Genomic DNA, 24,622 nt, shown 5'->3' on the forward strand with positions numbered 1-24,622 from the left:
TTAAAAATCGATTAGTATTGAATTTAACATCGGCATGTCTTTTTGTTTTTGGATCAAGGATCAATAGACAACAAGCATTTTAAAAAAAAATCAAAAATGAAACTTTTAACACATAATTTTCTAACATCTAAATGTCTAAAAGGTGTTGTTACGGGTTATCCCTTGAAATTAGTAGTAAGTTTTTTTATCGAATTTTAATTCAAATCAAATTAAAATCTTTTTGATACATTAATATATAGGTAAATGAAATGAATCAGACACAAGTTGATTTTAATCCTGATTTCATTAAACGAATATTGCCTAAAATGGAATACGATGCACTTAGAGAAACGGCAACAACAGTTGGTGTAGAATTACCTGTACAAAAAGATGAAACAGGTAATGAAGATTTTCTTCGACAATTACATCATGCATTGCTTGAAATCGAAATTGTCAATGGTGATTTAATATGTCCGGAAACGGGTCGAAAATTTCCCATTAAGGATGGTATACCTAATATGTTGTGCAATGAAGATGAAGTTTAATCATTACAAACAATATATTGATTGTCATTCTTTTCGTTTTTGGAATCCGGAAAAAAATAAATTGATTCATCAACATCATTCATCATTTCTTGCATTTGTTCTTTCCATCTAATTACTTGTCGACCTATTGCGCCTTGTCGATTCTTTTTTTGTGCCCCTATTTTCATTGCTCGCTGATCCGCTCGTAGTTGATCTTGTGGACCTTGTCTCATCTGAAAATCGGTTCCAATTCGAACATTTATAGGCCCCAATCGTTCACTTCGTTTCGTTCTATGTATAATAATAATAAATTTTTTAATGAATAAATCCTAAAAATAAAACTTACATTCTGTTGTTTGCATCTGGTCCTTTTTGATTTTCTTTATTTGGTCCATGTGCAAGTTTAAATGTTTTTCGTATTATAATTCCATCCTCTTTGGTACATGTAGATTTGTCTTCCATTTTTTGGTCTTGTTTTTCAAATTCTTGATCATCATCATCGTGGTCAAAAATTTCAACAATGACTAACCGTCCGAATAGATCCTGAGTTAAAGAATTTGTTTGAACATGTCGCGATACTCGAATTAATCGTTTTGGTTCAATTCTATCTAGTAATGTACGTTGTAGATATTTTTCAGCATCTTGTGGTGTCATTGTGTCCAGAAAGGAACTAGCCAATTTTATGTCGAATCTGGTAGCTTCAAGTGCTCGATTAACAAGGAAAATATCCACCGATGGATACATTTCGATTAGATTCTTTCTAACTGTAAATGAAATTGTTGAATTAAAAATTATGATTTAATACCTTAATTTGGTTTTTACTACTCACTATCCTCTTGTTCCCATAAATTTGGATGATATTTTTCCTGAAATATTAAACTCTTTGGTCTTGAAGCTTGTAGTCTTTCATTTGCCTCTTTAAGCAAAACAGTTTCCGAAAGTTTTGACATTCGAATCTCGATATGTTCAGAATGTTCATGACCGTTCAATTTCAAATATTTGATCACACGACCAGCATCGAATTCATTTTTGAACAATAAATCAAGCAATTCAATTTCATCAATATCAGGAAAAGCAAATTTCAGATATTTTAATTTTAATTGTGGCCGTTTTGAATGTTTATATCTTGTAGTATTGAATAGGCCGAATAGATTGAGCAATGCTTCGATGGTAGGATGTTCACGATTTTCATTTTGAATTAATAATTTTCGAATGTATTCCGGTTCTATATGAGGAAATGATTGTCTGATTTTATAGAACAAAGCTTCATCAACCATAATACCGGTAACTGGTTGTCGGCTATAATTTTGTGCTAATAATGCACTGATTACTAAATTTTCACGATTTCGATAAATTCTACTCAGATGTGTAATATATGATCGATCGACATTAGGAAATTGTCTACAAATTCGATCAATATTTGCTTGTTCTTCGCTAGTTGCACGAATTCTTCGCATCGATTTTTTATCAGGTGATGGTTGTAATTCACCATATTCATCTTCGTCTTGCCATTCATCTGATGATGATGATGATGATGATGAATTTTCATCATCCGATTCACGTATAAAATAACTATGAAAATAATTTGTTTTTTTATAATAGTAACAATATAATTCATTAAAATCTTACTATCGTTTGGTTTTTGGATCAAATTTACAAAACCAACCAACCGGCAGGATATGATCATGGGTAGCCGTTCGAAATGTTGATAAACCATTGCTTGAAGATCGGCCACGAATAATTTGTTCAACACGATAATGATTACTATCGAATGGAAAAGTCATTTTGTTTTTGTTTTCTTGTTACACTTGACAAAAATTCTCTACGAATTCAAAAACAATGAATCCATTCCACCCAGAATTGAGACTGTTCCAATCTGCAAGAATCCGGGGAATTCCGTTATTTTTTATACTGTATGATCAATAGATGGCAGCATGGAAACACGATTAATTCAAACGTGTGCGCGGCCTTCCCATCGTCGATCCATAATTGGAAATTAGAATCATTTTTGAGCTTGTATCAAAAAAAATTGTTGTTAATCATTTTTTGTTCAAAACAATGTTTCATTTTTTAAAATTAAAAAAATTCTTATTTATCATCATAATTTTATCAATGTTTTTATTCATTTTTTGGATAATAAAACGATTGGTTACAGCAAAAAATCAAGAATGTCAACTAAATTATCATAATCATAAAATTTATAATCATATTGTCCAATATCCATTCAAAGTGAAATCCTGTTATATTCATACCGATCTGATTATACTTGTTCATTCATCATTAGATCATTTTAATCATCGACAAACGATAAGAAAATTTTTACAAACAAATAAAAATTGGTCAATTGTATTCATATTGGGTCAACCATCAATAAACAATAAAACATTGGAAAACAAAATAAATTATGAATCCAATTTGAATGGTGATATTCTTCGTATGGAATTTGTTGATTCATATCGAAATCTTACATTAAAACATTTGTCCGGACTTTGGTGGCTGATTAAACATTGTCATCATGATAATATTCTTAATGATGAAACGATTTGGATATTAAAAATGGATGATGATATTTTTATTGATGAAATTTTATTGAAAAAATTTCTAAAACATTTATCACAATTAAATGAAAGTGAAAATCAAATTTATTGTTATCGAATGGATAATACTAGTCCATTACGTGATCAAAAATCTAAATGGTACGTATCGAATACTGAATATTCTTACAATCTATATCCATCATATTGTTCCGGATGGGCATATCTTACAACAATCGATACAATCAAAAAATTATTATGCCCATTAAATCATATGGATTTATTTTGGATCGACGATGTTTTTGTCACAGGAATTCTTCGACAACATACTGATATTAATCTAGTTGCCATCAATCATTTATTCAATCTGAACATACAAATATTATATCGATGGCTCGAATATCATGGCCAAACAAAATGGTTTTATCTATTTAGCCAGACTAATAATGATTGGTATGCGATGCAAAAAGCTTATAGACAAAGAAAATTTTTGTTATAAAATAATAATTATTTAATCATTGATATAAATAATAATAATAATAATAAAACTCATCAACTCTTGCTTTTCATTCAATAACATTTATGTTTTTTGAGTAGTGTTTTAACATCAAATCGATTCATGTATGTGGATGGAACAATAACAACATTATCATCGAACAAGAAGCAATTATCTTGAGGTGTTTGTTTGACAAACATTAACAAACCGGAACCTGTTTCCATTTGTGGACATGTTTTCAAACATTTTTCATTCAAAACGAATTCATAATTTTTGTTTAATTGTTGATCATCCGTTGATTTCAGTTCTTTTGAAACGTTAAACTTTAAACTATTTTCGAGTTCATCAAATTTAGATTCGAAAACATGACTGTAATCGCAGATGCCTTCAAATTCATCGTCGATATTATCGAAACAGGTAGGACATGAAGTCGGTTTATTAGCGCAAACATCGCTAACATTATATGATGATGCATAATAATCTTCAAACAAGTTTGTGCCACGGAATAATGGAAATTTTCGAATTAACGATCGTTTATATGATGATGGGGCTAGTGCAGCGTATGATGGTGGAGCCGGTGCACCGTATGATGGTAAAATTGGAGCACTCAAGTTATACGATTCTATTTTTTTCGAATAGAGAAGTTTAGGCATGGGAGCTGGTGCAGAATATGCTTGCGGCGGCGGTGGCGAATAAGCAGGTGGTGGTGGTGGTGGAGAATAAGCAGGCGGTGGTGGCGGCGAATATGCCGGCGGTGGTGTTGGTGGCGAATAAGCAGGTGGTGGTGGTGGTGGAGAATAAGCAGGTGGTGGTGGAGAATATGCCGGCGGTGGTGGTGGCGGCGAATAAGCAGGTGGTGGAGGTGGAGAATAAGCAGGTGGTGGTGGTGGTGGAGAATAAGCAGGTGGCGGCGGTGGCGAATATGCCGGCGGTGGTGGTGGCGGCGAATAAGCAGGTGGTGGTGGTGGTGGAGAATAAGCAGGTGGCGGCGGTGGCGAATATGCCGGCGGTGGTGGTGGCGGCGAATAAGCAGGTGGCGGTGGCGAATATGCCGGCGGTGGTGGTGGTGGAGAATAAGCAGGTGCTGGTTCAGAATATGCTGGTGGCGAAGGAGGTGGTGCAGAATATGCTTGTGGCGGCGGTGGCGAATATGCTGGCGGTGGTGGTGGCGGCGAATAAGCAGGTGGCGGTGGTGGCGAATATGCAGGTGGTGGTGCAGAATATGCTTGTGGCGGCGGGGGTGGTGGTGCCGAATATTTCGGTGTAGATGGAATATAGACTACTGCCGGTTTATTATAAGCTCGGTTATCAGTGTCAGCTTTGTCAAGGTTTTCGATTGATCTTCGATATGATGAAGCTTGCGTTGGATGTGCTGATTGATAAATTTTCTGGGGCGAATAATTAGGATTTTTAGATATTTGATAACCAACTTTGACTAATTTGGGTGGACTGTATTTGGGTCCTTTTGGGTCAACACGATTATAACCTTGATTATGATAGACTTCGGGTACTTTACTATACAACTTATATTTTGCATCAAAATAACCAGTGGTTAATAATCCTGGAGGTTTTGTATAAATATTATTATGTGCATATGAAATATCCTTTTGGGCATGTGGATAATCTGCCATAGCTGCGGCCGGATAGTTTGGCTATGAATCAGATATCAAACAAAACAAACATCGATAATGGAATAAATAAATCTCATTGTTCAACACACTTGCGTCGGGGATACTCACTCTGTCGATTAAATCTTATATTTTTATCAATATTTACTACAAATCTACAAATCTATAATGTTTATTTATCCATGATAATCAGCAACTGATGATTGCCCCGGCGTAAGTGTGCTGACCCATAAATACCCAAACGAAGAAGAAAGAATTGGAATTAAAATATTTTGAATACTTACAGCATTTCGCGTTAGTGTAGCCTGATTACTGTTAGCAATTATATGCTGTAGTAATGCAATGGCAGCATCACGAGTCAATTCTGACGTCGATGGCTGGACAGCTTGCGGCTGGACCGTAGTACCATTTTGTTGTAGTAGTTTTGTTTGATCGTTGGAAGTTATTTCTGGCTCTGTTGGTGATTTAGGTTGGATATCCAATAATTGCGGTGTTTCTGGTTGTGATTTTTCGCCATTGACTAATTGTTGAACTTGTTGACCAACACTTTGAACAGTTGATTGAATATTCGCGGCTAACGAACCTAATGGATTGCTTGGAATCTCAGGATTCGAAGCTCGTAGGGCTGAACATTTACTTAGATCATCACAAGTGCCTGCCGATAACATTGCAACATCATCCAATGTAAGTACTTTTTGTTTTTCATCAAAATTCTTTTCATCCATTATTAAACAATATTTTTGATCATAATTTATGGCATCTGGACATTTAAATCGTGCTGCAATAGAGATATCGGCAGATTTAATTGTTTTCAAATTATCTGAACCATGTTTAACATCAAATGATTTTAATGCTAAACATCCATCTCGTTGTACAAATTCAGCTTCGGATACTATAAATGACAACAATGAAAATTGAAGTTATAAAACTACTATTATTAATTTAATTACCAATTTTAGCAAAGCAGATCATATTTTTAAATTTTTCTTGTTGTTCAACATTATAACATTGTTGTGGTTCAGGTGGACATGAAATTGTTCGAAAAAGTGATCTATAATTGAAATTAATTAATTAAATAAAATTATCATTTCAAAGTTTGAACCAAAAAAATAAGAAACTTACTCGCCAAAACCGTAAACGGTCGTAATGGCAAACAAAACAATTAAAAATGACCTAAGTATCGTCATGTTGAAATGACAAAGAATGGTCAATAAAAAAAAAATGAAAATTGTATTTGAAAAAAAATACAAATAAGGTGTTTTAAATTTTATGCTTGATCTTTATTCTTATATCAATCCTGAATATCCAAATCAATCAATATAATATGCTGAATTGACAATACAAAACAAGTACTGTCTTTTGCAATTTTTTTCAAATTTCTTAAAATCGAATTTTATATACAGTTTTTGGCTGTATATTGAATTCTTTTTTTTGATATGAATTTTTTTTTGATAAATTGTTGCTTAGTATCATCATTTTTTTCAAAATTTCATTCATATTCGAATTGAATTGATTCAAAAAAAAATTTATCATTATTATGATAGAATTGAAATGCTAATTAAGCATTTCGATTGAAATTAAGCGAAATAATGATGATATTGATCCAATTTTATTTTCATATATTTTTTTTTGGTGCATTTATCATTTAATAATGCTGACCTAAGTCATACTCAGCATATATCGGTGATATCAATAATCAAGATTAGGCGGAAAAAAATTTATGGAAAAAAAACTTTTTATTTCGTATGTACAAATGGCGAAAAAAAATGGTAATTTTTTACATGTTTAAAAAAGAATATATTAAAGCATTTTATGAAAACCTGGTTGCCTGATCATTTTAGCGATAACCATATGGATGAAAAAATTGATGAAAATCATTATTAATCATCATTGATTTGATTACGAATATTTCGTTGATTAGTTTGCTTTTGCTTTCGTTGCTTGAAACCGATGCTTATAGTTTTATCATTTTTCGATTTTTTTGTATCCAAACTTTCGACAGTTCGCTCTTGGAATTCAAATGCAGGGCGTTTTCCTTCACGTGATTCACGTTCTTCTTCTTGTTTAGTTTGTTCGATTTCGGCTACAATTTGAGCAACATCTTGTCCAGGCAATTGTAGATCAACCATTTTGGATGTATCATATTTTTCAATGGTTTTCCATCCACCATACGGATCAATTCGATAAACTTCGGATTTAACATCATCATCATCTGTATTAGAAGTACCAGACTGTTGCGTAGCCATTTTAAGCTGTTCTTGTTCAATTATACTTAGAAATCCAGATTTGGGTGGATCTTTTCGTGTTTCCATTGTTTCTTTGTTCCAATAATAGGAATCTCCGTCTGAAGTTTTTGCTTCCAGCCATTTACTTTTCTTTTCGAATGATTTGGCTATAGTTTCGAGTGCACGTCGTTTACCATTCGCCAAAGTTTGCGATTCAGCATCACCGAAATCCTCGCCAAATCTGTTGGTCGAAATAACTTTACTTGTACTACTTGATGGACGAATAATTTGTGATGATATCGATTTGGTTGTTGCGAATTCAGACGTTAATGATGGGTCACGAGAAACATCATTCGCTTGGAATGATTTCAATGCAGCAGCTTCAATTTTAAGCATTTCATTTTGATATTTTTGTCTTTCACGTTCTTGAATGGTACTGTTTTTTTGGATCTATATAAATCAAACAGATTAATAAATCATTGATAAATTTGCAATAAAAATAACTTACATCATGAACTCTACGACGAACATTTGCTTGATGACGAAATCCTCTTTCATGAAAGTCTCGACTCTAAACAAACAATAACAATACAAATCAACAATAAAATTTCGAATTGAAAACAATACTTACAGCTTTATTGTCGGTAATCCAACATTTACAAAAATCACAATATTTTTTCGGTAATGATTTCCAATAATCGGCCATGATTATAAATGAAGTTACATCAGCTGTTTGCCAGTTGTTATATAAAAAACCATTTCATCTGAAACAACAAATAAAATCGGCTATTTAAACCTGATTGGTATGAATGAAATTTTATTGAATTTTGCAAGTGGGCGATCAAGTTTTATTCCAAATATTTTACAATTTTTTTTTTTTGTTTTTAAACAAATAAATAATCTGCTAATGATCTCTAGGACATTGTTTTCAAATTATTTATAATTATGGGAAATTTATTTGGTCGAAGTAAAGCACGAGCGGCCAGAGAAGCTAAAGTTTCAGCCACTGATCGTGCCATTCTGGTAAGTTTTGACATTTTTTTATCAAACATCAAAATCGTTCATTTGTTTTACGAATAGCAAATCAAGCAACAACGTGATAAAGTTAAAAAATATCAGAAACGTTTAACAGCACAGATTGATAATGAAGTTGAAATTATAAGGAAATTGGTCCAACAAGGTCAGAAACAGTGAGTAAAAAATTTTTATTTTCATAAACCAAATGATTTAATTGATGCCATTTGCAGAAAAGCATTGTTATTATTGAAAAAGAAAAAATATACGGAAAAAGTTTTGGAAAAAACCGACAATGAATTGATGACTATCGAAAATTTGATCATGGATATTGAATATAAAAATGTCGAACAAAATGTTCTGAAAGGAATCGAAGTCGGTAATGAAGCATTGAAAAAATTGAATGCCGTATTCAGTATTGAAAAGATTGAAGCATTACTTGAAGAGACTGAAGAAGGAATTCAAAAACAACAGGTAAATTCTTTTTCAATGATAATCATACATGATCAAATCCCTTTAACAAATATTTTTTTTCAGGAAATAAACGAACTTATAACCGGTATTCGAGTTGGAAATGAATTATCCGATGAAAATGATGATGAACTAAATGAAGAATTGAATAATATTCTTGGCGAACAAGAAATTCAAAGAGAACTTCCTGAAGTTCCTACAGAAGAACTACCTGAAATTGGTAAGCATCCCGCATTGATCGGCAAAACGTTCAAAAATTTTTATGTTTTTTTTGTCGTTATAGAAAAACCAGAAAAAATCAAAGCAACAAAAGAAAAACGGGAACGTTTATTGGTTGAAGCTCAATAGCTTTGGAAAGAAAAAAACCTTCTTAGGCCAATCACTGTCATTTGTTTTATATATAATAATACTGCATTGTAATGATTCAAATTTTTTTTTCTTTCATATATAATGATAAAATTGAATTTGCTATACACCATCGGTTATAACAATGATTATATTGAATCATTCAATCGTTGATAATGAGAAGGAGGTATAAATTTTTTTTTTTCTATGATATACAACTTTTTAAAAAAATATAATTGATCCATATACCAAACATTTTTGAATGAAATGAGTTATTTCGAAAAAAAGCAAGATAATAGAGAAACAAAAAAAACCTAAGGAAAAAAAGATCATCACTTTGAGCCATTATGTCGATCCATTAATGGAAACGAATTGTCGTCGAATGTAGAAAAGAATATATGCTTTGCTTTTCATCACGGTATCCTCATTACATATAGTGACGGATGAATCATTAAAATGATGCCAACAATCATGATGTGTTGCATATGATGTATAATGACCTGAACCAACACCATTACCATGATGAACGATAATTGCTGCCAAATCGTATAGTGAAGATCCACAACTATTTCGTGTACCGTGCTATAAGTTGAATTTTTTTGTTCATCATTAAATGACCAATATGGACAAAAATACAATACTTACAATATTTGAAAGAATAAATGGACTCATATCGAGATCTTTGATAGGAAATCGGATATGAACGTCCAATTTACTGCGAAAACAATCACTCCATTTGAATCTTTTTAAATGCAAACATAGAACCTAGTGTGTAAAAAAAGGATTGATTTTTTTTTGTCGATGAAAAGTAAAAAATAAACATACATTCGGTAATCGTCTTATCCAGAATTTTTTACTTGATCGTTGTTTTTTCTTACATGTAGGACAATTATATAGCTCGGTTTCACCTAATTCTTCTAGTTCGGTAAATTTAGATAAACAATCTAAACGGAAAATTAGAATGATCAAATTTTTTTGAATAATTTTATTAATAAAATTTATTACCAGTTAGAAGATAGTTCGAATTAGAGCCATTCGAATCTTGTGTACTTGGTTGTGGTATGTCCAATGATAGATCTAGAATGTCAAATGATTATTAGGAAAATACTACAGACAGATAAAAACTTACCAAAAAATGGATCATGTTTTCGTGATTCATTTCCACATATCAAACATCTAACTTCATTCTGTAAAATGCCACCGAAAATAGATGTTACCATTGTTGATTTATTATTAGTACTCAATATGCTTATATTATGATTAGGAGAATAGATTTTATGCTGTTGTTGATATTGATTATGATTGAAACTGGACAATTCTGTATGTAAACGATCGAGCATATAACGTAGAAATTCATGAGCATCTTGCGGTTGATAGCCACGAAATCGTGGAACAATCTTTAAACAAATTAGATAAATATCATTAAATTTGTTTTGAATAAGAAAAATATTTCATACAAAAAAAACATACTTTCCATATCACAGTGAACAATGATTCTGGAGAGATCACAGATTTACCACCTTCCCATAGTAACAGAATGGTCTTACGTAATTCTTTTGTCACCAGGCTAGAATTTTTCAAATAATAAAAAAAATATTATTCGATCTATAAATTACTAATTATATGGGAAATAACTTACGTATCTTGATTTTCGATCGATTGACAAACAGAATTTGGCAATTCTTTGAAATAATAGCTAAATAATTGAATGTTACTATAATGTGAAAATTTATCGATTAATTTGAGAAAATGATGATAATAACATTCTAATAAAACCATACCATAATGATTGTAGGACGGCATTCATGAAACAAGTGTTGCCTAAATTTCGAAGGCCTGATGCTTTAAATTGACATTTTTGACTATTCTTACGTTTATTTTTATGTTTCTGTATTTGATTCTGATGACGATTCACGTGATTAATAGTCGATTTTTTATCATTATCATCAACATCATCATCATCAATAACTTTGTTATGAATATGTCGAATTAATTGACTATTTTCTCGATGAAGTATATGTCGAAGTTTTCGAAAATGTTTATAACAATTTTCATTGATTACAAAATCATCACATGCGTAGCTAATTGAAAACAAAACAAAAATATAAATCTTTATTTAAAAAAAATTATAAAAAATTACCAATAGATGGACAAACTATGACAATCAATGAATATAATATGATTTTTATGTTTAAAATGGCAATTAGCATGATCATTAGCATAACGGTCACAGTTCAATATGCCACAATGGATACACATCCAAGTGTTACGTTTTGATCGACAAACTATTCATTGTGAAAAAAAAGAAGATTTTGACAGATAATTTTAAGTAAAAATAAAATCTTACCTGAACATTCAAAATTTGTCAAAATAAGTCCCTCTTTAATAAATGGATTATTAATTTTGGTTATCTGTTTTAGATGTGGACATTCCATTTGTTATCGATTATTATCAAATATCAAAATCAATATTTTCTTTTTCTTCAGAAAAATTTAATTTCTAAATTTAGTCAATTTTCGTCGTTGTCGTTGTTCAATTTTTGTCTTATCTATTATATACAAAACAAATTGCGAATGACTTTCGTCAATTCGCTTTAATAATATTGAAAAAAATAATAATAATAATAGACACGCACAATGGATTTTTCCAAAACGAAAAAGAACAAAAATTCTGTATACTGCAGCAGTGTTGTATAAATGTATGCGATTTGGATTGAAGAGAATATTATCGATATCATTCAAGGCACAGACAATGCTAAATTATAAACGATTTGATGACGAATTTGATTGGCATTGTGTGTGTAGAAAATCCAAACCACTACCACCAACCAATCAGGATTTCTCTGTCATTCGTAATGCTGTCGTCTGTTTATTTTTTTTTGTGTATTCTTCATGTTCAATGCCATCTGATGAGATTTAAAATAACTTTCAATATAGATTTGTTATTTTCAAAAAGAAATATTTTTATTTATATTTTATATTTTGTTGATATTTCAGGGGAAAAATTTAGAAAAATAAAAGTCTAAAACAAAATCAATGATGGGTCAAAAAGGAATAAACAGTGAAAGAAAAAAAAAATCAAAGTTAGAAAATTCGTTATCTGGATCAAAATGAAATGATTGAGTGTATTCACAAAGTGAAAATATTCAATTCTGGTGATTAGGTAATGGATGGATGAAATGCAAACAAATTTTCGTTGCCATTTAAACACGAGCAAAAGCTGAACAGAAGTGAACTTTAAACCATGATTCGATTGTGATGTCTAAAGACTAGTTGACTGAGTTGATATATGATGATGAAAGTTTGAGTATATTAGATAGAATATGTTATATCAAAAAAAAAAAAGATTGAGAAAATGAAAGTGAGTAAATGTATACACAGCATGATGTGATAAGGAATGCATAAAGAAGCGGATCGGATTCAGATCAATTGATTGATCTATTCAATATAAATGTTGAATGGTATATAAGGTACTGGTTCCTGAGTATAGTAATCATAATCCACAGCCGTTGTAATCATATTAGTAACCGTTGATTTTGTTTGATTCAATAGTGATGTGGGTATTGATGGTTCTGATGTTGGTGGTTGAAGATTTGATGCCAATAGTCGACAAGTAAGACCGATTCCAACGTTTTGTGTGGGTGAAGGCAGCCGTAAGGCTACAAATGGTGCCATATAATTGATTTGTTTCTTGTACGGAAAAAATATGGATGAAAATCCCTGATATGGAGTGAATTCCATTGGTCCGATATTTTCGGCATCAAACTGTGTATTGGCTGGATGTGATAAAAAAAGATGAATTTATTTAGTTAAAATTTACAAATTAAATGAAAATATGACTTACTAGTACATTCCAAATCGACAATGCCCGTAGTGTCAGTGTCATTTGAGCCAAAATTTGGTATCCAATCGGTGATATTATTGAATACGATAAATATACATGGACTACCCGACATGTAGCCATAATCAGGTTTCAAACATTCACTGGCAATGGTATTCAAATCGAATAAACAAACAGTATCATCGGGTATCGATGATCGATCGTTGACAGCACAAAGCGATGCATTGATTGGTCGTCGATATGGTGCAAGAAATTCATCAATCTCTTTAACCATTTCCTTCCATGATCGGATACCTGATTCTTTTTTCAGATCGCCATGACGATAATAGATAAGATTCGTAGGACCACGAGGTCGTGGAACAATTCGCAAAAAACGATGAGTTTTATCATCATTCTATTAACCAAAAGAGAAATTTAAAATTTGAAAGAAAAAATAAATAAACTTACATCAGCATTAAGAATCAATAATGTTATGATGACCGCAATGGCCAACAATAATAGAACACAACCAACAACACCGATAATGGCACGAATTTTTTGATCTCGTAACATTTCTTCAACAGTTTCAAGATTTATAACTGTTCGTTTCGTATTCTGATTGGATGCTTCGGTATCTTTATCCAATGTAGATAATTTTTCTTCCAGACCTGTCGATTCTTTTGTAACATTATTTTCACCACCTTCATCACTATGTTTCGTTAATGGTGTTGTTTCATCCGTTTTTGTTGATGAATTCATCTTTTGAAAATTAATTTGATTATTATTTTTTTTTTTGTAGAAATCAAAAAGAGTGAGGAGAAAAAAAAGAAACACTTACATCTTTGAGCGGATATGATTCATTTTTCTTGCCATTTTCTGTTTGTGATGATGCCATCTTTATTTATTTCTACTTCTATTAAATGTTGGTAAAAAATGAACAAAATTTTAATATTTTCACAAATAAACAAACAAACAAAAATCATTCAATGTCGAAATCAATCAAATCTATTTGTTCATATTCAGACAAATGCAAAAAAATACACATTCATCACATAGTTAACAAAATTGGTATATCATTAAGATCAATTTCCGCGCCACGACTCTAAATATATGAAAGAACTTTTTGTTTAAATGAAAATCATATCCGATCTATATATATCGGCCATGAGCTATGATGATAAACTTAGTTAATAACAAAATGGGCAACAAAAAAAAATAATAATAAGATGATGTTGTATAAGATGCTCACACTTCTCCTCGGGATATAATTTGCTTTCAGGTCAAATTTTGTTAAATTTAAGAACAAAAATAAAAAAAAATGCCTACCACCAATCAATCTATTATTGTAAACTGTTTTCAAGTTTGTAAATACGAGAAAAAAAAAGAATTATAGATGAAGAAGCCAAACAAAAATGAAATTAAAATAATAATAAAAAGTATCACTTGTATGTACAAATTTAGATATTATATAGAACTTGAACAGAAATTTATTCAAACAAGAGAAATTATCTTCATTCATTCATTTCAAGAAATTATCTTGAAATTTTAATAATAAAAATAATGATAATAATCATCACCAGAATCGGAACAAGGTCACAATTATTGTTTTCAATTCTAAACACGCATACACACATAAACATAAACATACAAATAATGACAATCGTAATGACGAAATTTTTCGTGGATCGATCCAATACGGGTAATAAACAAAACAAAAAAAAGAAACACAAATGAAGATAAAAACCACAAATATTACCTTTACTATATGAAGAAAGTATTAATTTTAGCTATTTAGTGGAGAAACAAATAAAAACTCGTAAAAAAAAAGAATGAATGATTATCCAACAACGGTTATTATTATTATTATTATTATTTTCGGATGATCTCAATTGAACTCTGACCGAAATTCAAGATTTTAACGACAGAAAAAAAAGAAAAACGAAAAAAAATATTCGATAAAAACTTTGGGAAAAAAAAGGGAGGAATAGTTTGAAATAGTAGTAGCAATAATGATAATGGATAGTCATTATATACCACTCCTTCTTTTTTTTGTTTGTTTGTTATATAATGACCACAACCCTGCATAGTGTATGCACTGAATAAATTGATGTGAAAAAAGGGGGAGGCTGTCCACTTCTGATGAGTCACACACACACGAACACACAATTTCGAATTTTTTTTATATGCGCGGTATTAATGTATCTTTTTTTTGAAACTTCGATTCGAAAAAAAAAGATCTCATCAAGTGAATATAATCCACAACAATTGTCAAAGCAATTGTTGAAACCTTTCTATTTTTCTTTTCACATTCATCATCATCAATTGATGTTATCAACTTAATCGTATATGAAGGGAGAAAATGACAATACAAGATGATGTAAAAAATGATTGAGAAAAAGGATGCGGATCTATCGCCATCAATATAAACCGCACACATCTGTCAGATCATTATAAATCTTAACGGTTTTTTTCACCTATCCAAAAATCTTCAAAAAAAAATTTCTATTTTTATATAAGGAGATTGTTTTATTTGTTGAAAATATCTATAGGTTTTTATTTCAAAAAATATTTACCATTTCAATTGAAACACATGTGTCTGTATGGAAAATATTGTCTGTCCATTGGATGTTTGTTTTTCGAGAAAAACAAACAAAACAAAAAAAAATTCTGGCTAAATTCGCGCATAGATATTATCGATTTTAAGTATATAGAATCGAAATTCTTTACCATGATTTTTGTCTATATTTCCAGAATGCGAATTTGTTGTTGAAAAACAACAAAAAAGTATATAGACTGCTAGATATACGATACGGTAAATAATAAGAATTTTTTTCTTCTCAGAGTTTTTCAGAATTCGAGTCATCATATTCATATTATCAAATGGAAAAAAACAATAAATTAAATTGACGAAAATTACAATGAATTTATGATTTGAGAAAAAAAAACAAAATCTTGTTGTTTTTTATTTCAACATTTATCAATTAAAATATCTGTGATAATTACAGAAATGATTGATTTGAAACAAAAAGAATCAAAGAATCAATCATGTCACGTTATCGTTGTCTATTTTTTCTTTGTATCATTCTGTCAATCATATTTATTGTTACAATTAATACATCATTTCGTTGGTATCAAATTCCTTTGACAACAACAACAACAAATAAAATGAAAATGAATGAATATAATCAAAAATTAGTGATTAAAAATGATCCTGATTATGATCGATTTCTAATCAATCAAATGACTGAACAAACAACAACAACAACAATGATAAATATAACTAATCAATCATCAGGAAAGAAAAAAAGAAAAAATCAATTACTTCGTCATTATTCATTAATATTGAATGAAAATTTTAATCAATTACCTTGGTTTATGCCAAATGGTACATTAAGACCATCAAACAATAATAATAATGATTTAATATTATGGCCAGAAGAAATGACTGTAAATGATGATAAATCAATGAATGATCGTATTATTAATCAATTAATGTATATACCAAATAATTATGATGAACAACAATTCTATCCAAAAGGTCATCGGTCATTGAAAAAAATTCTGCTTGCATTTGGTAAACAAAGTTGGCCAGGTTTACCAATGGGTAGACAAATATTTATTGAAGATAAATGTCCAGTTAATGCTTGTTTTATAATGAGTAATAAAGCATTGATTGATAAAGCTGATGCTGTTATATTTAAAGATCGTTTTATTTGGCCATCAAAAGGACGGCCATCAATCAAACAGATATGGATACTTTTTCTACTTGAATCACCATTACATACACAAGTATTTTCTAGTCTTCCATCAAATGTGATTAATTGGACAGCTACATATCGTCATGATTCGGATATTGTTGCACCTTATGCAAAATTTTTTACCTTTAATAATTCAAAACATCAAACAACGGTAATACATCAAATTGATTGATTGATTGATGATTGAAATTAATTAATTATTCATTTTCTCATTGTCATTTTGATTGATCGATTGATCAATCGAATATAGAAAAACTATGCCAAAGGTAAAACAAAAAAAGTTGCCTGGTTTGTATCGAATTGTGGTGCAAAAAATAAACGTCTTGAATATGCACGTGAATTATCACGTCATATCGATGTTGATATTTATGGCAGGTATGATTAGTAATTGTTGAGATTATGATGAAAAAAAACTATAATAACAAAAATTCTATTTCAAACCCAAATTTAGCTGTGGTGAACATAAATGTCCACGTTCAAAAGCAAATGAATGTTTAGATATGTTAAATAATGATTATAAATTCTATCTTGCATTCGAAAATTCAAATTGTCGTGATTATATAACTGAAAAATTTTATTTAAATGGTTTGGGTGAAAATCGACCAGATTTAAATATAATACCGATTGTAATGGGTGCACATCCAGATGATTATCGTCGATCATCACCACCAAATTCATATATTCATGTTGATGATTTTGAATCACCAAAACAATTAGCAAAATATTTAAATCAATTAGATCAAAATGATGATGAATATAATCATTATTTTGAATGGAAACAACAAGGTTTATTTATTAATACATATTTTTGGTGTCGTTTATGTGCATTATTACATGCTAATGATAATGATAATGGTAAACCAACAAATAGTTATGAAAATATTCATCATTGGTGGACATCAATATCAACATTTAATATACATGATAATGATTATAATAATAATAAACAGCCTATTTGTATGAAAAATACAATTCAACATTGGCCATTCCTTAATAGCAAATCATCATCATCATTAGCACAGCAAAAATAATATTTGCCCCTTTCGTTTTTCATTGGTCTTATTTAAAGTGCAATCACATATTGTTGTTACATATTTATTTAAAAACACCACCTTCTCCCTGAAAAATACACCCCAAACACACAAAAAAACTATAAATCAAATTGTCCAATTAGTGTTGATTTTTTTTGTTAATTAATTACAGATCAAACAAAGATATTTGTAATAGAGAGAAAAAATAAAAAAAATGGCTGTGATTTTTATTCAAAAATAAATTTTTGTTCACTTTCTTAAATTCTGTATCATTGTCGGAGCTTATTACTGTAAAACTAGAAGTAAGTAAAATTTTTGCGGAAAATTTGCTGAAAAAAATATTTATTCAATTAACGAGAGAAAAAAAATACAAAATAATTAAGATATATAGAGGAATATAAATGATGATGATTATGTTTATTTGAAAATTGATTAACATTGAATCAAAAAAGAAAAATGTTTGTGGGTGTTTTTTTTCGTTGTTGATGTTGTTGTTTGTTGAAATATTTATGATTTATGATTTACGTTTGAAAAAATATAATGCTATTAAACCAAAAACAATTGTTGTACCAATATTTGCCAATAATCCATGTACAACATGAAAATGATTTAAATTCCAACCACGTAACATTACATTACGTAATGATTCAACAGGCATAGCAATTGGTGTTATACTAAGAAAAAATTTAATTAATGGATCAAATGATACGATCGGAAAAAATGCACCACTGGTAAATAATTGACTTAATGTAACCGATAATGCGATAAAAAATGCCGAAAAATTTACTTCACATGTTGCAGAAATAAGTAATCCTGTAAAAAGAGAAGAATAATTTTCAATTATCATCAACTAATTTTGAATTGAAATAACAAAAAACATACCTGTCATAATGGCACTTGCTGATTGCATTAATACAAGAAAAAACATTAATGAATATGAACCAAAATTATTCATTCGATACCATGCAAAACCAATCAAAAACATTAAAACAATTTGAAAGAAAGCAAATAATAGATTGGCAATAAAATGTGAAAAAAACATTAATGAATGTTTAGCACCGGCAACAATAGCACGATCAAAAAATCCATCATTACGTTCCATAATTAATAATTGTGATGTAATTGTAACTAATGCCAAATAAAGAAAACCAATTATATAACCGGGTAATAAGAAATCAGCATGTATAATATTATCAGCATAAACAACTTCTTTAACAACCACTGGTGATGCCATTGCTATTTGACCTTCATCACGAAATACCTGATTATATAATTCCCATGTTCCGAATTTAAATAGATCCAATAATGGTTGTGCAATAATTGCATTTGCATTATCAGCAAACAATTTAATCGTACTAGCATCCAATGTTCGATTACTGATTGTCATTGGATCTGCTTCATTATCTTCAACATAATCTTCAACACTATCATCAACGGAATCATCATGGCTATTTGAATCAGCATTAACTGCGGCCAGCGCACGTTTTATCAAAGCTGATGAAAAATTTGAATGAAACCATATGGCAGCCGTTGCATGACCATTCCGTACTTGATCAACAGCCTCATCAAGTGAATCAAATTGAATATAATTAACATGATAAAGGCTAAAATTTTTTACACGATTCTGAAATTCTTGGCTATATTGACGAGTAACATCTTCATTAAAAACGGCCGTATTTAAACGAATCATATCCACTTTGAATATGATACACATCAATAATGTACAGAATGTTGGTGAAAATACCATAACGCTAATAAATTTGGATTGAAAAAATTGATAAATATTACGCCGTATAAGAATAAACAATAACCATAATAATGATTTGGTATTCAATTTAACATTCAATTGATTTTCATCGATTGTCGATGATTTACGACGCATATATGAATTCGGTACGACTAGAAGATGATTATTAATAGCATTAGCAATACTATTACGTTTATATGGTAAAAATATTGATAATTTTCGTTGTGTATTTTCCACTTCATTTTGTATCTCATTTTCGGTTGGTTTTTGTGTACAAATATGTATGAATATTGTTTCCAGATTAGTTTCATTATATTTACTATACAATGATTTTGGCATTCCTTCTTCAATCATTCGGCCACCACGCATCATACCAATACGATCAGCAAGCGATGCTTCTTGTATATAATGTGTTACAATAATTACAGTTAAACCATTATCAGCATTTTTACGAAGAAATGTCCAAATTTGATTACCCAATACTGGATCAGTACCAACAGTTGGTTCATCAAGAAATACTAATTTTGGTGAATGAAGAAAAACAAGTGCCAATGATAAGGCTTTTTGTTGACCACCGGATAATGTTGAAACAACTTGTTCATCTTCAGGAAGGCAGAAAATTTTTTTCAAATTATCCCGTCTATTTAATACGAAAAAAAAACAATTCAAAAATAAGAAAAATGATGAAATTTTAGGAGAAAAACAAAAAAAAACAATACTTACACTTCAAGATATTTTGTTTCACTAAGCTGATAAAGGCTAGCAAAATAATCAAATGTTTCACGAATAGTTAATTCGGGTGATAATGCTTGGCTTTGTGGCATATAACCAATAACACGATTATAATGGCCAGGTTTATTATGACCAAATATTTCAATTGTACCATGATTTAATTTTACACGACCTAACATTAAACGTAATAATGTTGTTTTACCTGATCCACTTGGTCCTAACAATGCATATATACAACGTTTTGGTACGGTCATATGAATATCTTGTAATACATTTGATTTATGATATTTAAATGATACATTTTTAACTTCAATAGCAATGTCACGTTTATCCATGATGAATTTTATCAATTTTTCTTTCGAATCCTATCGTTGAAAACACAAAACAAAAATAAATTTAATTGAAAAATAACAATAGAAAATCACATGATAAAATACAAAGAATAATCAATGGTCAATTTGATGTGAAAACAAATTCAAATCAAGAAACAGTGATAACAACATTGATTTAAAAAAATCAAATGAAAACAAAAATTTGAAATATCAATCATTGTAATGACATTGCTGATATATTCACTAAAAGAATTGATCAATGAAACGAAAAGAAAAACAGAAATAAAACCTGAAGATGATATTGAAAACGAAAACATTATTTTTTTTCAATGTAAACGAATAATACAGGTAAGGGTAGAAACAGGTAGCAAACGAGCAAAAAAAAATCGATCAGCCTTGTATATTCAATTTGAATGAAAAATGAAAAAATTTTTGATAATGTGATTAATCATCAAGACAACATAAGAATATCTTTATGTTGCTGTTGTTGTTGTTGTCGGATTATTGCACAAAAAAAATAATAAAATCAAACAGGAAAATAAAGGGGTCACAAGATTGTTTCATTGTAAATACCAACAACAACAACAGCAACAAAAATGAAAAGAATTGCTTCATTTATTTAAATTCTAATTACTATATTTATATCTTTTCATAGGAAAAATTGATTATTAATTAATTAAATTTCAAGTTCAAGATGACAACAACAACCAACCAACAAATAAGCAAACAAACAAACGACAATGATAATGATTAAGAGATAGAAATATTTTCTAATAGCCTGGAACCATGAATTTGTCTTTGAATATTATCTTGTGTGTGTGTGCGGTAGTTTTATTCATTCATTCATTCATTCATATTGAGAAAGAAATTCAATCCAACAAAGTGAATGAAGTAAGACATCATACATATGAAAATATTCAAAGACAATAATGTTGTTGTTGTTGTTGTTGTTGTTAATGTTGATGATATTCATCCAAGGTTTTGGATAAGCATCGCCATCAAAGTATTTATTAAAAATTAAGAGAAAGAGAGATTTTATATTGCAATCTTGCAATCTTACCAATCAATAATGATAATTTTTCATTTTTTTTGTTTTGTTTTTGTTTTTGAAAAAAATGAAAAATTATTAATAAAACAGCCGGAATGACAGGAATGAAAGATATATGCTTGGAAGAATTGTGGAAAAAAAATGAAATTATAATTAAAACGAGGAGAGAAAAAAAAAGACAAAGTAGTTTATTTATAATCCAGATATTCTCAGGATTTAGAAAAAAAATGGGAATCAATTTTGGACAGCAGGATATGTTTTCACTAAAATCTAAAACAAAAACATATCATTGATTTCAATCAATCAGAAAGAGGAAATTGTCGATAAATCAAAATTCATTTTTTTGTTTTGATCAAATATTAATTTGATTTCGAAATGAAATTGAAATTTTCGTCGAAGGTTATCGACACCAAAAAAAAACATATGAAGGTTTCGATTAAAAATATTGAGATACCTTTTTTTCAATATTAATCATCATCAACATTTACAAAACGTCATAAATATGAAGGGTTTTGAAAGAAAAAACAGGAAAGACAGGAAAATCATCAGTTCGACGATCAGATCATGATGACGATATGATAAAACCGGAAATATTTTGCTTTTTTGTAAGCACTTGGTTAACAAATGATGACGACGATTAGAGGGTTAAAAAAGTTTTTCCTGTGAAAAAAAATCATTGAAAATTGCAAAGCCAAAAACGAATTTGACAATAAAAAAAGAAAAATTATTAATTTTGAAAAACAAAAGAAAAAAATGTTTTGTTTCGCAAACAAATAATATTCATCACATGAAACACACACGTGCCTGATGATGGTGAATACAATAACCGGATGAATCGATAATAAAAATTTTTCAATTTTTCTTTATTGATTTTGGTGATGATGATATGCTATTTATGACATTTGTCGCCATAAAAGTTATCATCATTTTTTTTTTGTAATCAAATATTGATAACTAATGATTTTGAACCTAAACAAATTCAAAAGATGAATAATAATTTTATGATCTTGGCTATGAAAATTTTCATTGTTTTAATCTTTTGTCTATACCTGATCTAAACATTCAATACATTATATAATTATGATTTGAAAGTACTAACAAAAGAGAAATCAACAATAAGTTTCTGATAATTTCTTTATGAACATTTTTTTCTGATTATCATTTTTTTTTTGCTGTTGTCTATTCCTTGAAGATTATTGACAACCTGCAAAAAAATGGCCATTAAAAAAAGACTCTTGAGTGGGTGACCACCATTCAATGATTTTTTTTCCTTTCTCTTGCCAAAAAAAAAATTGTCAATTGTTTAAACATTGCAATCATTCATTCTTTACAATAATTATCATCAATGATGGCCATCGAATAAGTGTTGGAAAAAAAAATTCAATTGAATGAATGAAATGTATTTTTTGGATGGGGGGATAATGGTTGAACAAATTGATTGGTATTTCTCTTTCAATAAAACAATGTTTCAGAAGGAATTTACAGGAAAAAAAGCAACAACTTACAATAAATCCTGGTGAAAAAACGAAAGAAAAAACTGATTCAAAATGGAAAACACACTCAAACATAAAAATGATGGAAATTTTTCTGGAAAAACAAATTTTTTTTTTTGACTGATTTCTTTTTTTAAAAAATAACGTAACTATTCAGCCATTATCACTTAGATAAATCATTTGATTGATTGAATTATTGAGAATTTTGTACTTTTTTTTCAAGATTGAAATGATTGTTTGTTTGTATATGATGATGATGATGATGAGGTATGTCAATCGAAAACAAAAAATCAATCAAATTTGGTTGGAATTTCAAAAACAACAAAAAACTCATGAAGATATTATCGAAGATCACGATAATAGAAGAAAAAAAAAGTAACAAGTTAAAAAAAATTGAAATATTCGCAAAATAATCAATTAAATAATGATGAAAATGATATTTTCTTTTCTTTCAATTTCAAATTTTGAGTTTCAATCAATCACATAAATCCATTATCATGGTCAATGTCAAGAATATTTTTTGTATGGAAAATTTACGAACAAATCTTGATTAAAGTCAAAACTTGAATGTGTTACTGAAAAAAAATATTTGAACAGTTTTTTTCACATCAACATCATCACTGGTAATGATTGAGATGAATGATGATGATGATAATAATTTTCTGTAAAGAATTTATGTTAAAAAGAAATTCGATCGATTCATATTAAAAAAAACAAGTTATTTTTAGCTTGTTTTTATTTTTCATTGATGCGTCTATCTGGTTGCTACAAGTCCGAAACCTTGAAAATTATCATCGTCGTCCAAAAAAGAAAAGAAATAAATCACTCTCCCTCTCTCTCTCTCTCACTTTCTCTCTCAAAGGTAGGGTTGTAATTAATGATTTTTATTTATTTAGATTTTGTTTTGTTTTCGTTTTTGTTGTTCGGATATAAATTTCATAATAATTACATTTTGAACAAAAAATAAAGATAAACAAACAAATAAATAAAACAGGTATTCTTTTTTGAAAATAAATAAATAAGTAAACAAGTTTCTTAAAAATATTTTAAATACCTACTTAATTTTTGGATGATGTTCCTTCGGAAAAAAACCAAAAACAACAGTACCTTTGAGTAATAACGATGATTATGGATTTGAAATTTTTGATCAAAATTTTGTTGTTGTTGTTGTTTCAATATGAATCATAATGTGTTTGATGTGCTATTTGAGATATTTATATTCGCGCTGGTTTGTAAAGTTATGGGTACATAACTTTATCAAACAACCAACAAATGCAAACAATATCAATGATGATGACGACAATATTTCATTTATTTAAATAATAATAATAAAAAAATCAAAGAATTTTCTCATTCAAATAACGAATCCATTTGTTTTAACAAGCAGAAGAAAAAAATACTGTTTTTCTTTTCATTATGGTAAAGGATTGGCGTATTATTCATTTC

General features: G+C 29.4%; 10 protein-coding genes across 18 annotated transcripts; 4 read left to right on the top strand and 6 right to left on the bottom strand.

The window, feature by feature from the left end:
- Window positions 1–17: 17 nt before the first annotated feature.
- Window positions 18–864, top strand: Trmt112 (tRNA methyltransferase subunit 11-2). The gene is made up of 2 exons (XM_027341074.2): window positions 18–174; window positions 240–864. The coding sequence occupies exons 1-2, from the start codon at window positions 97–99 to the stop codon at window positions 522–524; spliced, it is 363 nt and encodes a 120-aa protein (XP_027196875.1). The 5' UTR covers window positions 18–96; the 3' UTR covers window positions 525–864.
- LOC113791310 (uncharacterized) lies at window positions 169–2,421 on the bottom strand. Its single transcript, XM_027341073.2, has 4 exons — window positions 2,133–2,421; window positions 1,333–2,075; window positions 850–1,267; window positions 169–794 (listed from the first exon to the last, which is right to left on the bottom strand). Exons 1-4 carry the CDS (start codon window positions 2,285–2,287, stop codon window positions 521–523), a joined length of 1,590 nt encoding a protein of 529 aa, XP_027196874.1. The 5' UTR covers window positions 2,288–2,421; the 3' UTR covers window positions 169–520.
- A 154-nt stretch (window positions 2,422–2,575) lies between these two features.
- LOC113791389 (beta-1,3-galactosyltransferase 5-like) lies at window positions 2,576–5,744 on the top strand. The gene is made up of 2 exons (XM_075825134.1): window positions 2,576–4,515; window positions 4,741–5,744. The coding sequence occupies exon 1, from the start codon at window positions 2,616–2,618 to the stop codon at window positions 3,534–3,536; it is 921 nt and encodes a 306-aa protein (XP_075681249.1). The 5' UTR covers window positions 2,576–2,615; the 3' UTR covers window positions 3,537–4,515; window positions 4,741–5,744.
- Window positions 3,525–6,450, bottom strand: LOC113791392 (uncharacterized). 5 transcript variants are annotated; one of them, XM_075825119.1, is made up of 5 exons: window positions 6,284–6,450; window positions 6,112–6,212; window positions 5,446–6,053; window positions 4,567–5,185; window positions 3,525–4,515 (listed from the first exon to the last, which is right to left on the bottom strand). In XM_075825119.1, exons 1-5 carry the CDS (start codon window positions 6,346–6,348, stop codon window positions 3,608–3,610), a joined length of 2,301 nt encoding a protein of 766 aa, XP_075681234.1. In that variant the 5' UTR covers window positions 6,349–6,450; the 3' UTR covers window positions 3,525–3,607. The 5 variants fall into 5 exon arrangements, with proteins under 5 accessions (XP_075681234.1, XP_075681235.1, XP_075681236.1 ...); XM_075825120.1 differs by having other exon boundaries at window positions 4,741–5,185; window positions 6,284–6,448; XM_075825121.1 differs by having other exon boundaries at window positions 3,525–4,317; window positions 6,284–6,448.
- A 428-nt stretch (window positions 6,451–6,878) lies between these two features.
- LOC113791396 (WW domain-binding protein 4) lies at window positions 6,879–8,156 on the bottom strand. The gene is made up of 3 exons (XM_027341172.2): window positions 8,018–8,156; window positions 7,895–7,957; window positions 6,879–7,836 (listed from the first exon to the last, which is right to left on the bottom strand). The coding sequence occupies exons 1-3, from the start codon at window positions 8,090–8,092 to the stop codon at window positions 7,042–7,044; spliced, it is 933 nt and encodes a 310-aa protein (XP_027196973.1). The 5' UTR covers window positions 8,093–8,156; the 3' UTR covers window positions 6,879–7,041.
- On the top strand, window positions 8,050–9,346 carry Vps20 (vacuolar protein sorting 20). The gene is made up of 6 exons (XM_075825136.1): window positions 8,050–8,189; window positions 8,305–8,409; window positions 8,467–8,576; window positions 8,634–8,874; window positions 8,938–9,091; window positions 9,155–9,346. The coding sequence occupies exons 2-6, from the start codon at window positions 8,332–8,334 to the stop codon at window positions 9,217–9,219; spliced, it is 648 nt and encodes a 215-aa protein (XP_075681251.1). The 5' UTR covers window positions 8,050–8,189; window positions 8,305–8,331; the 3' UTR covers window positions 9,220–9,346.
- An 83-nt stretch (window positions 9,347–9,429) lies between these two features.
- On the bottom strand, window positions 9,430–11,805 carry LOC113791394 (ubiquitin carboxyl-terminal hydrolase 3-like). The gene is made up of 10 exons (XM_075825130.1): window positions 11,564–11,805; window positions 11,357–11,501; window positions 10,998–11,297; window positions 10,856–10,930; window positions 10,687–10,783; window positions 10,346–10,613; window positions 10,222–10,293; window positions 10,042–10,160; window positions 9,862–9,981; window positions 9,430–9,798 (listed from the first exon to the last, which is right to left on the bottom strand). The coding sequence occupies exons 1-10, from the start codon at window positions 11,649–11,651 to the stop codon at window positions 9,562–9,564; spliced, it is 1,521 nt and encodes a 506-aa protein (XP_075681245.1). The 5' UTR covers window positions 11,652–11,805; the 3' UTR covers window positions 9,430–9,561.
- Window positions 11,806–12,153: 348 nt separating this feature from the next.
- LOC113791395 (sodium/potassium-transporting ATPase subunit beta-like) lies at window positions 12,154–14,970 on the bottom strand. 2 transcript variants are annotated; one of them, XM_027341169.2, is made up of 5 exons: window positions 14,792–14,970; window positions 13,874–13,948; window positions 13,504–13,794; window positions 13,060–13,450; window positions 12,154–12,991 (listed from the first exon to the last, which is right to left on the bottom strand). In XM_027341169.2, the coding sequence occupies exons 2-5, from the start codon at window positions 13,928–13,930 to the stop codon at window positions 12,654–12,656; spliced, it is 1,077 nt and encodes a 358-aa protein (XP_027196970.1). In that variant the 5' UTR covers window positions 13,931–13,948; window positions 14,792–14,970; the 3' UTR covers window positions 12,154–12,653. The 2 variants fall into 2 exon arrangements, with proteins under 2 accessions (XP_027196970.1, XP_027196971.1); XM_027341170.2 differs by lacking the exon at window positions 14,792–14,970 and adding an exon at window positions 14,362–14,425.
- Window positions 14,971–15,880: 910 nt separating this feature from the next.
- Window positions 15,881–18,116, top strand: FucTA (glycoprotein 3-alpha-L-fucosyltransferase A). Its single transcript, XM_027341167.2, has 3 exons — window positions 15,881–16,944; window positions 17,044–17,168; window positions 17,245–18,116. The coding sequence occupies exons 1-3, from the start codon at window positions 16,081–16,083 to the stop codon at window positions 17,822–17,824; spliced, it is 1,569 nt and encodes a 522-aa protein (XP_027196968.2). The 5' UTR covers window positions 15,881–16,080; the 3' UTR covers window positions 17,825–18,116.
- A 33-nt stretch (window positions 18,117–18,149) lies between these two features.
- Window positions 18,150–24,251, bottom strand: LOC113791321 (ABC transporter G family member 20-like). Of its 4 annotated transcripts, none has more exons than XM_075825125.1 (4): window positions 24,235–24,251; window positions 20,295–20,668; window positions 18,707–20,211; window positions 18,150–18,637 (listed from the first exon to the last, which is right to left on the bottom strand). In XM_075825125.1, the coding sequence occupies exons 2-4, from the start codon at window positions 20,636–20,638 to the stop codon at window positions 18,339–18,341; spliced, it is 2,148 nt and encodes a 715-aa protein (XP_075681240.1). In that variant the 5' UTR covers window positions 20,639–20,668; window positions 24,235–24,251; the 3' UTR covers window positions 18,150–18,338. The 4 variants fall into 4 exon arrangements, with proteins under 4 accessions (XP_075681240.1, XP_027196885.1, XP_027196886.2 ...); XM_027341084.2 differs by lacking the exon at window positions 24,235–24,251 and adding an exon at window positions 23,189–23,627; XM_027341085.2 differs by lacking the exon at window positions 24,235–24,251 and adding an exon at window positions 22,138–22,182.
- Between the last annotated feature and the right edge of the window lie 371 nt (window positions 24,252–24,622).

The sequence above is a fragment of the Dermatophagoides pteronyssinus genome, unplaced genomic scaffold, assembly GCF_027571235.1.
Source record: "Dermatophagoides pteronyssinus isolate colony J.1.1.1.1 unplaced genomic scaffold, Derpt_VIB-CSIC_2022.12 sq0003, whole genome shotgun sequence".
In the NCBI taxonomy this organism is placed as follows: domain Eukaryota; kingdom Metazoa; phylum Arthropoda; class Arachnida; order Sarcoptiformes; family Pyroglyphidae; genus Dermatophagoides; species Dermatophagoides pteronyssinus.

Bases quoted from the DNA above. Each gene is read 5' to 3' on its own strand.
- Trmt112 (XM_027341074.2), top strand. From the start codon at position 97: ATGAAACTTTTAACACATAATTTTCTAACATCTAAATGTCTAAAAGGT. The intron at 175-239 runs GTAAGTTTTTTT...ATTAATATATAG, and splicing joins GTTATCCCTTGAAATTAGTA to GTAAATGAAATGAATCAGAC.
- LOC113791310 (XM_027341073.2), bottom strand. From the start codon at position 2,287: ATGACTTTTCCATTCGATAGTAATCATTATCGTGTTGAACAAATTATT. The intron at 1,268-1,332 runs GTGAGTAGTAAA...TTTCATTTACAG, and splicing joins TTTATGGGAACAAGAGGATA to TTAGAAAGAATCTAATCGAA. The intron at 795-849 runs GTAAGTTTTATT...TATTATACATAG, and splicing joins CCAGATGCAAACAACAGAAT to AACGAAACGAAGTGAACGAT.
- LOC113791389 (XM_075825134.1), top strand. From the start codon at position 2,616: ATGTTTTTATTCATTTTTTGGATAATAAAACGATTGGTTACAGCAAAA.
- LOC113791392 (XM_027341162.2), bottom strand. From the start codon at position 6,348: ATGACGATACTTAGGTCATTTTTAATTGTTTTGTTTGCCATTACGACC. The intron at 6,213-6,283 runs GTAAGTTTCTTA...TTTCAATTATAG, and splicing joins ACCGTTTACGGTTTTGGCGA to ATCACTTTTTCGAACAATTT. The intron at 6,054-6,111 runs GTAATTAAATTA...TGTCATTTATAG, and splicing joins GATCTGCTTTGCTAAAATTG to TATCCGAAGCTGAATTTGTA.
- LOC113791396 (XM_027341172.2), bottom strand. From the start codon at position 8,092: ATGGCCGATTATTGGAAATCATTACCGAAAAAATATTGTGATTTTTGT. The intron at 7,958-8,017 runs GTAAGTATTGTT...TTGTTTGTTTAG, and splicing joins GGATTACCGACAATAAAGCT to AGTCGAGACTTTCATGAAAG. The intron at 7,837-7,894 runs GTAAGTTATTTT...TGATTTATATAG, and splicing joins TTCGTCGTAGAGTTCATGAT to ATCCAAAAAAACAGTACCAT.
- Vps20 (XM_075825136.1), top strand. From the start codon at position 8,332: ATGGGAAATTTATTTGGTCGAAGTAAAGCACGAGCGGCCAGAGAAGCT. The intron at 8,577-8,633 runs GTGAGTAAAAAA...TGCCATTTGCAG, and splicing joins GTCCAACAAGGTCAGAAACA to AAAAGCATTGTTATTATTGA. The intron at 9,092-9,154 runs GTAAGCATCCCG...TTGTCGTTATAG, and splicing joins AGAAGAACTACCTGAAATTG to AAAAACCAGAAAAAATCAAA.
- LOC113791394 (XM_075825130.1), bottom strand. From the start codon at position 11,651: ATGGAATGTCCACATCTAAAACAGATAACCAAAATTAATAATCCATTT. The intron at 10,294-10,345 runs GTAAGTTTTTAT...TTGACATTCTAG, and splicing joins AAAACATGATCCATTTTTTG to ATCTATCATTGGACATACCA. The intron at 9,799-9,861 runs GTAAGTATTGTA...TTCAACTTATAG, and splicing joins CATTTATTCTTTCAAATATT to CACGGTACACGAAATAGTTG.
- LOC113791395 (XM_027341169.2), bottom strand. From the start codon at position 13,930: ATGGCATCATCACAAACAGAAAATGGCAAGAAAAATGAATCATATCCG. The intron at 13,451-13,503 runs GTAAGTTTATTT...TTTGGTTAATAG, and splicing joins TATTGATTCTTAATGCTGAT to AATGATGATAAAACTCATCG. The intron at 12,992-13,059 runs GTAAGTCATATT...TATCACATCCAG, and splicing joins TGTCGATTTGGAATGTACTA to CCAATACACAGTTTGATGCC.
- FucTA (XM_027341167.2), top strand. From the start codon at position 16,081: ATGTCACGTTATCGTTGTCTATTTTTTCTTTGTATCATTCTGTCAATC. The intron at 16,945-17,043 runs GTAATACATCAA...AATCGAATATAG, and splicing joins ATTCAAAACATCAAACAACG to AAAAACTATGCCAAAGGTAA. The intron at 17,169-17,244 runs GTATGATTAGTA...ACCCAAATTTAG, and splicing joins GATGTTGATATTTATGGCAG to CTGTGGTGAACATAAATGTC.
- LOC113791321 (XM_027341084.2), bottom strand. From the start codon at position 23,251: ATGTTTGAGTGTGTTTTCCATTTTGAATCAGTTTTTTCTTTCGTTTTT. The intron at 20,669-23,188 runs GTAAGTTGTTGC...TTTCAACGATAG, and splicing joins TTTTTTCACCAGGATTTATT to GATTCGAAAGAAAAATTGAT. The intron at 20,212-20,294 runs GTAAGTATTGTT...CGTATTAAATAG, and splicing joins GAAACAAAATATCTTGAAGT to ACGGGATAATTTGAAAAAAA.